General features: G+C 42.2%; 1 protein-coding gene across 1 annotated transcript in view; it reads left to right on the plus strand.

Annotated features, from left to right (window-relative positions):
* Nucleotides 1–8,581, plus strand: part of LOC115409447 (CMP-N-acetylneuraminate-beta-galactosamide-alpha-2,3-sialyltransferase 1-like) — a 29,062-nt gene extending 20,481 nt beyond the window's left edge. The window contains exons 3-6 of the mRNA XM_030120648.1: nt 2,819–2,998; nt 6,696–6,741; nt 8,103–8,222; nt 8,304–8,581. Of these exons, the coding sequence (XP_029976508.1) occupies nt 2,819–2,998; nt 6,696–6,741; nt 8,103–8,222; nt 8,304–8,477 (520 nt within the window). The 3' untranslated portion in view covers nt 8,478–8,581. The remainder of the gene's footprint in view (nt 1–2,818; nt 2,999–6,695; nt 6,742–8,102; nt 8,223–8,303) is intronic.
* The last annotated feature ends 2,125 nt before the right edge of the window (nt 8,582–10,706 follow it).

Below are 10,706 nucleotides of genomic sequence, written 5' to 3' on the forward strand. Positions count from 1 at the left end.
CACACACACACACACACTTTTCTTTATCCAACTTCTTTATTTTTGTCTTTTTTCTTCTTTTCCCTGTTTTCATGCTTCCTTTTCTTTTTCGTTCTTTCTTCTTTTTCCCTTCATTTAACTTTTAATTTTTTTTTTCTTTTATCACATTTTTAAGTTTTGTTTCTTATTTTTTTCCCTGTTTTCTACTTGGAGTTTTTTCCCTTTTCCCCCCACTTTCCATTTAGAATTTTTTTCAGATTTTTTCTCTTATTTCCACTTTCAAATGTGTCTTTTTTCTACTTGTAATTTCTTTCTTATTTTTTCCTTTCCCCCCATAAGCTATAGTAACATTATTAATAATTTTTTGTTTTATCTTTATTTTTTCTGAATTATTTAATTTTTTGAGCAGTTTTAGCTATTTTACCTCTTTTTGCCATTATATTAATCCTGGATGTTTTAGCTGTTATACCTTATTTAGCTGTTTTGATTCTGGAGATTCGAAAATATATGAATAATTAGTATGAAATGACCATAAAATAATATTGAAAAGAGAACATTTATTCACAAATACTTTATGGAAGTCTTCGTGGAGCTGCAGGTTGAACATCTCTGGTTTAGATCAAATGCTGTGGAGGCTTCACTCTACAGATATAAAGGGGAAAAAAACCTGTGTTTATTTCTTGTTAATGGAAAGTATAAAAGTTGTTCACTCTCCTTCCTCTCTTGCCTTCGGCAGTTTCATGAACTCCACAGTTTCTGCTCTCAGTTAATCACTCGCAGTGACAAGTCATTATTCCATACAATGCAAGTCCCGTTCCTCAGAAACTCTGCAACTAATGATGCCGTCACATATTAATCAGCACTGTATTACTAATAATAAAAATGATAACAACAACCGCCACCGCCGCTGTGACTGGTGAAGCAGATTTTTTTTTATCCTCTGGGAGAAACTGGCCGTCCTTCTTTCTCACAGCTGCCTCGGTTTGCTGTTGCATGAAATGAAAGGCTGTAAAGTATCTGACTTGTCTCCTTCACAAGACAATAAAACCCAAACAAAAAAGTATTCAAACTCTTCCCATTGTCTAAGTTTTCACTGTGATTTGGACAAAAATCCTGATCTGATCTGATCTGAGCTGAAGTGTGGAAAAACAGAATGTTTCTAACATGAAACTCCAGGCGGTGGCAGAGCCAAGTGAAGCTTTATGCAGACGACACCCCAATGTGAGCTCGCTCTTCTGGAGTAAGATATGTCATTGTTTAGATATTGTGTCATTTGCATGCTGTCGACTGTCTTTTTGATCAACTTACTTGAAACAATGAAAGAAACATACATCGTCAAGGGCAAACAGAAGGATTTTGTTTTTTTTTTTTCACTTTGGGAACCAAATATGAACACAAATGCAGGGAAAACATGATGCATATCTGATAAACATGAACATCTCTGAGAAAAATATGGTGAATCGGCAAGTAGCTCAAGGTTAGAACTCGTACCTAAAAAGCAGTATCAATGCATCCCTACTCCGTTACTCTTTACTGAGATGGATGGATCTCAGTTGAGATGGAATTGATGGAAGGGATGCATATAAGCAAGGTTATAAGGGTTTTGTGTTTTGGCTGTTTATGATTGTTTCTTGAGGTCAAAACAACTTGATAATAAACCATGATAATAAACATACAGTGAAAAAAGGCATTTAGAGCATTTTTTTTTTTTTTTTCAAAACAAATTAACCCGTCATGGAGTCCGTGATGCATCAATGAAGAATGGCTTTTTTAGACGGGGCCAGAAAATAGTGTTGGCTTGAGAAAATAAACCACCTTTTACAAAAAAAAAAAAAAAAAAGCTCCTTTCAAGTCAAAGGCGACGTGAACCCATTTTCAATGACTTCTGCTGAAATACATGTGGGAGAAGTGAAGTCTTGTTGCATTCGGCTGTACGGGGAAAAGGTCAAACGCTGCCTTGGGCCTTTAATGGGTTTAATTGTTCAGTTAATCATGTTAGCCTTGCTCTGTGTACATCTGTTTTTTCCTCATTAATTTTGGTTTAATTTGCCAAAAAAAAAAAAAAAAAAAAAAAAAAACTGTCATGGAGTTATTTCGCAGCTGCACAAGGTCATGTGAATGTTTAAGGCTTCGTATAGCAGCTTTACAGCATAAAACAAGTCACTTTCCATCAGCTGTTGTGTAACCGGCGTCAACAGAGAGCGGAGGTGGTTTTGAATCCTGGCAGGAAAGTGTCAGGCTGTTACACCACTGCCGTCCTCCAGTCAGTAATGAGGAAGATGATAATGCTCAGACCGAAAGGTGATGCTCGTCCCACGGAGAGGTGTGTGTGTGTGGGGGGGGGGGGGGGGGGGTCAGCTTCATGATTTCCCTCTCCGTGTGTCACTTCCTACTGCTGACCGAAAGCAACCGCCACTGTCAAACTGTGTTCCCGCCAATTACCGTCCGAGCCTGAGAGGATTGTGGGTGGTAATAATAGGAATGCCTCGCCCGGCTTGCCAGGAGGTAATTGCTGAGCCCTAAATGGACACTGGATTGGAAAGAATTGCTGTTTGGATGTCCAAAAAGTGGTTGAAGGACAAATCGTCTTTCTGTTGTCCTTTTTTTTTTTTTTGTCTTTTTTCTGTTGGTTTTTATCTCAAAATAATGACCACGGCTGGCTTTTTGCTGGCTGTGCGTGAGCCAGCCGTGTGTTGTTTGAACTAGAGTGAATGTTAAATGAGACACACGGTCCGTTCCCACAGTGTCATTGTCGATTTCGAAGATTCTCTCGGCAGACAATCGTCTCTCTGACTTGTGGGTCGAATAAACAGGAATCTCCTCCACTCTTCCCCCGCAGAATGAACCAAGCTCCCACCTCTGGCTTCGAGGAGGACGTGGGCGCCAGGACCACGCATCACGTCATGTACCCAGAGAGCGCCATCGACCTGGACAACACCACCAGTCTGGTGCTGATCCCCTTCAAGACTCTGGACCTGCAGTGGATCATCAGCGCTCTGACCACTGGCACCATCACACAGTGAGTGTGCCCGCCTGACGCTTTTTTTTTCTTTTCTTTTTTTAGTTTTGCTCTTAGTTGTGGTCATGCATTTGAACTTCCTGCAGCATATATTGGTAAAAAGCCCAATTTTATTTAGTGTATTTTCACATTGAGTGCAATGGTGCAGGTGCAGTCACATGATATTAGGTTTATCTCACAAAGGAAAACTTTAGTTCATGTTTGGAGCATCCACTGATGAGAATGCAACTTTTTGAAAAAGGCTATCAAGGTAGGACTTTATGAAAATACTACACCACCAAACGGATAGACAATAACAAAAAATGGCGGCCTCCAGAGTGTCATCATGCCTTCCCTGTAAACATTTATGAACTGAAAATGCAAAAAAAACAATACATTTCCTCTTGAAACATTGTGTAAATGGATCCTGATCGTCTCCATCAGTGAAATAAAGATATGCAACCTTGTTTTCCTTAGAATGTCCCCATCTCGCAGGAAAAAAAGGTTTATTTTTCCCTTCATATAGAAAGCAGATATGCCTCATTTATCCTCCCATTTGTCAGTGAAATTAAGAGCTCAGAACCCCCCTCCCTGAAAAACTCTGCATTAACATGCGGCGCTCGTAGCGACTCCCGCATCCATTTACTCCCCTCAAATACCAGATTGTCCCAACAATCACACCCGCTCACTGGTTCTGTTTGTCACATCGCCATAATAAGCATAATCACTCAGTTTTAATCTTCCAGTAAATTTCACCCTCAGCTGCTTCCCTCTCAGTGACCCGTAATCATTAGCTTGATTACCGGACATCCCAGCACCGGGAACCAAAAAAACAAAAAAAGATGCAGCCGTCGCCAATTAACGCCGCTGCCAATAACTCAGCGGCGCCAGACCCGTTCGATGGCGGAAGTATCCAAACAAACGCTGCCTGCGAATGTGCAATTGTCCGGAGCAATCATTCTGCACCATTACCTTTCAGTTTATTGCCACTAATATTAGCATTAGCTCCAACTGCCGCTACATCTTCACCGCCAGAGCTGCGCTTCGTTTTCCCAGGCCTTTCCCGTCTTGGAGTGAACAGAAACTAGAATATTACTCTTCTTACAGGCAGAGGTGGATATTCAGGGAACTTAAAAGTCCATTTGTTGTTGGTGAAGCTTTTCTTCTGTAGCCGTTTTAACAGTTTTGCCTGATTTGACCTGTTTATATGACAATGCTTTCAACTGAGCACTTCAGAATAGATTCCCCGAGAAACTGAAAACACACCTTTTTGAAAACAATCTGACTCTGTCTCCATGAAAACTGGTGAAAATGTAACTTTTTAAAAATGGCTCCCAAGGTGGAATTTCTCTAAAACGCTACTGCTACACAGGCACCCCAGCTAGTAACTATGTCTTCTCCACATGCTCAGTAGATGGAGAATAAAAGCAAAGTTCTCCTGGACTTGGTAGTTTTAGAGTTGACAGTTACTGTAATAACTTGGTCGTCCGTCCGTATGAATGTCCCTGTTCTCCCATTGTTAATGTTTACAGTGTATTGTTCTCTGCACGTGTGGCTTCATTACAGAAACAACCGACATGTCATCTTGTGGCCCAGTGTTTCGGACATTGTTTTCAAAACGTTGCTGTCTGAAACAAAAACACGAAAATGATGCATTTTCACGAAAAAGGCTGTTTCAGCCCATTTCTAAGGCCCTCTTTGTCAACCCAAGCTGTGACTTTGAAATCTTACTCTTTATGTAAATGCAGAAGCGCTGCAGAGGAGCCCTAAGCCGAGCAGCTTCCAGACCCCCTGCTCTGTGCTGGAAGCTGACATGTGCCGACACAGCAGCTCTGGGGTCGTACGCTGCCCCCGTCACTTTCCAAATTCACATTTTCTCCATGAGTCAGTCTGTTCCTCAGGTTCTTGAAAGGTATATAACCTGTTCTGACCAGAACTTTCATGGCATGGATGTATGTACCGTAACTCTAAACTCACTTGCTTAGAGGAACAGTTCACACGACCACTCCGGTTGCTTTGAAGGTGATTTATTAAGAATAACATCACACATCAGCAGCAGCCTTCAGATGAAGGTTTTCCGCGCTTTTGATCGTGTTTGCACAATGACAATCCACTGAACAGGTTATCTTCCACCTTTCTGAAAAGGAAGAGTACCCTCCAAATTAAATCAATACAGGAAACGACATTCAGTTTCAATGGACTGAATCAGCAGACCTTCATGACCAAAAGAACCATTTTCACAATTTTCTCTCCAAAAACATTTTAAGACTTAAGATGAAGAAGCTTTATTGTCATTGCAAGGGGATACAGTCAAACTCTCTTTGGCAACATCTGTTATAGCAGCTACAACATTGTCAGAAAATATTGCAATAAATTGCCTAAATGTAGTTTAAGGTTTATATAGCAGACTGTATAGAGTGGATCAGAGTCAGTAGTCCGTTTATTGGATGAGGAAGAGGTAATAGGTGTGATTTTGGGGGGGTTCTCTACGATGGGAAGAAGCATGGGTCGCAGTATATTGGTGCTAATTATGCTAATCGTGCTAATTATCTGAATCAAAGAAAAAACATTTAAAAAAAATTCCTATTCATGAATAAAGTTACATTAGGAAGTGTCACAGGTACAATGTGGATATATTTTATTGTACTTTTAGATGTTGTGGCCATTTTTTAAACACATTGTATTCTCACTTTTGCCATTTTTATACATCTTGGCCGATTTTAGCTGCTGCATGTTTATAGTTTATAAAGTTGCAGCACTTTTAGTTGTACGTGTAATTTCTTTTCTTTTTGGTCTTATTTTTTTCTTTTGATTTATTTTCCTCCTTTCTTTTTGTGCTTTGTCTTCTTTTTTCTTTAGTTCTTTCCCTTTTTTCCTTTTTTTCTTTCCTCAAAGTCTCAAAGCTGACTAACTCAACTTTGATCTTTTCAGCCTGTAAATTAGACCATTTTTAAAAATAAGTGTGTAAATATTCCATATACATTGCATATGCTGAAAGACTGAGCAGTGAAAATATGCAAACTCCACACAGAAACCCTACTCGACCAAAGCTCAAGCAGTGCTTAAAACTACAAAATGAAAACGCTGAGTCTGCGATTCCACCCCTGCCTGCGCTGGTCCCTGCGACATGGGGTCATTTTCATATTTGCTTCAACACAAACTGAATTAAAGCGCCCGGCGTACCCGGTGAATCCTAATGAGACGTAACGCTGCGGCGCCAGTAGCCTTGATAAAGCTTTCTTTAATTAGTCACATTTGTCTGGGTCGCATCCTGCCATATAATTACTCCTCATCAGTCACTGCAGAATTTAACTTCAAATAGATGTTTGTTTTACCTTCCTCACCCGTGAAAGAGGTGTATTTTTACACGCTACGCCGCCTCCCCCAACACAACCTACCCCTCCACGCTGAAGCGGCTCTCTTTTAATATCCTGTGTCGGTGACGGATGGTGCGGAGAAAATGACAGCTGAGCCGTGTGTTGCTGTAACGAGCAGCGGCGTGCTCGTGAGACGTCTTCGGCTTTTACCCACGAAGGTGTAATGAGGAACGACAACTCTTCATTTCCGTTATTTTCAGGCGACATCAGTCGACTTTGATTAAAGTGAAGCATGATGGGGGGGGGGGTTGATGGATGTTGAGCTGTGTACAGCCAAACCATTTCAGGTTATTTTAAATGATTTACAGACGCTGTTTCTTTTCTTTTTTCTTGTGTTGCAGAACATATTTGCCAGTCACAGCCAGGATAAAGGCAAACAAAGATAAGGTGAGTTCCTGTAGCTTTATTGTGACACATGTCAAATGCATCAGGTTTTTTAAAGACACAAATGTTTACATTGAAGAGCTTGCTGTTTATTTCTCTCCTAGTTTTTGCCAGTGAAAGACACAATCGACAGTGGTGTTTCATCTTTCTAAATGCCTACATGAAATACATGCTTTGACATCAACTCAGTTTGATGTAAGTTAATGGGATCATCCTTGCCACCTTGAAAACCGACGCCCGGTTGGTTAAATGTAGTGTGTTTTGATGCAGAACATGAATAAAACTACATTTTATCATTTATTTAATTGAGGTTAATGCAGGCTTTCCAGCATAAGTGAGCCAATCATTCTGTGTCGAGGAGACATCACAACACTGACTGACCCGTCCAACACATTTCTGCTTCCATATGCCGAACAAACGACAGATGGCTGCAGTTATTCATTAGATACTTGTGTTTCTACCTCCATGATGAGAAACAAGCTTCCTGCGTGAAATCCTTTAAGCCGTCGTCCCTTCACGGCGCCGGGAATCTTCCCATGTCCACCTCAGTCATGCGCTAATTTATCGTGTTAGCTTAGCGGCACTCGCGTTAGCTTAGCACTACTTTATAACTGGAATCAGCAGGAAGTGTGCAAACTGAAACGTTCCTCCGAGAAACAAAAATGTGGCACTGTTACTTTACAGACAGAACAAATGGACTAATTTACACACTCGAGGCAAAACAGACGCTGATTATTGGTGAAGCAACTTATTTGCAGACGTAAGTCTGAAGGCCCAAAAGGGCAATCTGTCGGTTATTAGAAAGTGCGTTGTCAAGGTGAAATTAGGGATGCATCAAACCAAAGTTTGGCCCGGTTACATCTCATTTGTCTCCAAGCCGCCTAATTGCCGAGCGGAGAGCGGGAATCTCTCCCCTTGGCCTTCAGGGCCGGTCGATCCTGTGATATTCAGGAGGAAAACACATCGTGTGGGCTCAAGGTGAAGTGGCAAGTGAATCTTATTTCCTTCTTCTACAAAGCGCCATCATTTAGCGGAGTTAATTTTCCATGAAAGGGCCAGGCGCGACCCTGAAATGTTCTCCGCCGCCAGAACGGCCGTTTGATTCGGGTGCGTTTAAGTCGGTGCCATCATCCGCTTGGCACCGGCGCTCGATATAAAGATCCTCCTCCGTTTGAACTGGAGCCCAGACCAAAGCCATCAGAAACTGCCTCAGACCAGCTCCGACAAAGCGCACCCCGCTCTCCACAGCCGACACACACCTCCAGTTCTCTGTACACAAGCGTGGAATGCAACTCGCAAACTGTTAAACTGTGAAACCGCAGATCGTTTTCTCGAGAAAGACATTCCTTGGATTGCTCCCGCAGGTGCTGATTTACAGTCCAGCCTTTTTCAAGTACGTGTACGAGTCTTGGCTGGAGGGTCACGGACGGTATCCCTCCACCGGATTCCTCAGCCTGCTGCTCGCCATCCACATCTGCGACGAGGTAAACCCGGCCGCTCACAGACGAGTCGCTCACGTTCCTCATTCCCTGGCGCTTAAACCCGCCTGTCCTCGTCCGTCTCAGGTCAGCGTCTTCGGATTCGGGGCGGACCAGTACGGCAACTGGCACCACTACTGGGAGGAGAACCACCTGGCCGGGGCCTTCAGGCACACGGGCGTCCACGACGGGGACTACGAGTACAACGTCACCCTGCTGCTGGCGGACAAGCACAAAATCCGGATGTTTAAAGGCAGATGATAGCGAGCGCTCGCCTGACGAACCTCATCCGCCTGTCAACCTTGAAAAATAGGGTTCTTCTTTTTTAATTCCCCCTGATTTCCAAAGACACTTTTTCTTTTGACTGCACGAGCCGAACTCTGATTCCTGTTTGCTCCAGCTGACGATGAACGAATCTCGCTCCCTTTTTTACATTTTTTTTTTTTTTTTTTTCATTTCGTCAAACCGACGGATCTTTTGTGATTTTCGCGATCAGCCGGACAAAAGCGAGTCGGTCGCTTTTCGCCAGTCGTTACCCCCGATGCAAATTCAGACAAGTGAAAAGATGTCTGTCAACAAGCTCGCTGTGCACAAGCGTGCGTCTGTCTGTGTGTGTGTGTGTGTGTGAGTGTGTGCACACTCCACAGGTTCCTGTTTCTGTAGGGACAATAAGAACATCGGAGGCCACCTGATGCCATTTGTTGGGTTATTGTCACAGAATGAGCTCTGCTGAAAGCAGCAAGTCAAACAAAGTGCCATAATTACCCCGCTGATGTTATCGGAAACAGGATTGATCGTTGTCATTCACGCCTGAAGAGCCGCTCTACTCCCGAAACTCAGAAACATGAAGAAAAGCCCCATCAGCGGCAATCTGGATATCACTGATGCTGCGGTGGAGCGAGCACGGTTCTGTTCTTTCATTATACTGATAGAAAATGTGAGAAAGAATCAGCCTTGTATTATTTTTTTCATCACACTGACCGGTTTGGGCATAAAGCACTCGTACTACACAGCTACCTCCTTCCTGCTTGGCTGATTGCAGCTGTGAAATAGGAGTCTGACGAGGCTGGAGGGACACTTAAAGTCACACGAAAATCAGGCCCAAAAGAATCTCTTTTACTACAATGTGACATTTATAGAATCACCCAGGGCTAGAGTTACAGTTTTTTTTTCTTTCTTTCTTTTTAGAAATAGTGCAGACATAAGCCTTAATTTCCCAGCATGCATCGATTTGAATAAGAATGGCTCAGGGACTTGGCTCTGCTGGTCGATCGCAACTGCTTTTCCCCCTAAAGTAAAAATTGTGAGAAACAAGTAGTGTTTTCCAGGAGGAATCCCAGAATATATTACCATTTGAGTTTATTGATCTTCTATGTTTATCACCATTCATGGGTTTAAAATACACTTCTTCATCATCGGCATAAAATTCGATCCTGCAAATAAAGTTCCGTGCAGCTTTTGAATACCTTAAATAGATTTGGCACATTTTCTTTTAGCTTTGCCTGTCCTGTTCTAATGTTACCATATTAAAGAAAGATACGCTAAACACCATCCTGTTAGCTAGAGCGTCATATTTTTTATTTCCATTAAAGATTGCACTTAGAGTGGTACTGGAAGGTCATGCAAAGTTACCTGATCATTTTAAAATATTCAGAGTATGCCTCCTGTTTGTAGATAGATTATTCACTAGTATAACTTAAGCACATCTTCTTAAATTCAGCTTCAACAGAATAGCTCTTGTTTTTTCAGTGTTAATTTAAAAAAAAGTGCCTCATGATGCTAATGATTTCTCTTCACTTGTTTTTTAAAGCTGACTGTGAGTTCGCGATGATGGAGGGAGGTAATAAAGAATTAAGAGATAGAATGTTTTAGGTTTCCAAAGGTAAAAGTTCAATACATGTAATGTTCTATTATTGGCTTTTAGCTAAGAACTTGGTGTGTTAAAAGCCACAAAACCCAGAAAACCGCCTGTCGCTCACATCCTGACAGACAGTAACGTCACTGTTAAGTTGAAAAAAAAAAAAAGAAGAGAGACAGAGAAAGACGCCTTAAAGAAAACTGCAGTTCGGGGGACGTCTGCTTGTTTTGGCCTGGAGGGCTCTTCCAGAGACCCGCTGCGAGGCGCGCGTGATAAAAGTTGTGTTTGATCGATTTGTTCAGTGTGATGAAAAAAAAGTGACAGACGGCTTTTTAACGCTGGAGGTGCGGCGCAGACAAGCGCCTCTTCATCGCTCACCGCCGACACAGGGGTGCCTTACCGCTGGAGCCCGTGACGTACTGGACGGCCCACCATGTCCGTCCTGACCTGCATTTTTAACACACACTCTTGAAGTGCCTTAAGCGGGAGTTATCGAAACATGATTTTGCCATCTGCTGCACTGTGTGTACTGATTATCATCGCTGTCCTTTGGTTTATTACTTCCGGTTGTATGTTCTAGTGTGTTTATTTGAAAAGTTTGGTCTTTTTCTTTCTTTTTTAACTTGAAAATA

Source organism: Salarias fasciatus, chromosome 22 (assembly GCF_902148845.1).
Source record: "Salarias fasciatus chromosome 22, fSalaFa1.1, whole genome shotgun sequence".
NCBI classification, from domain to species: domain Eukaryota; kingdom Metazoa; phylum Chordata; class Actinopteri; order Blenniiformes; family Blenniidae; genus Salarias; species Salarias fasciatus.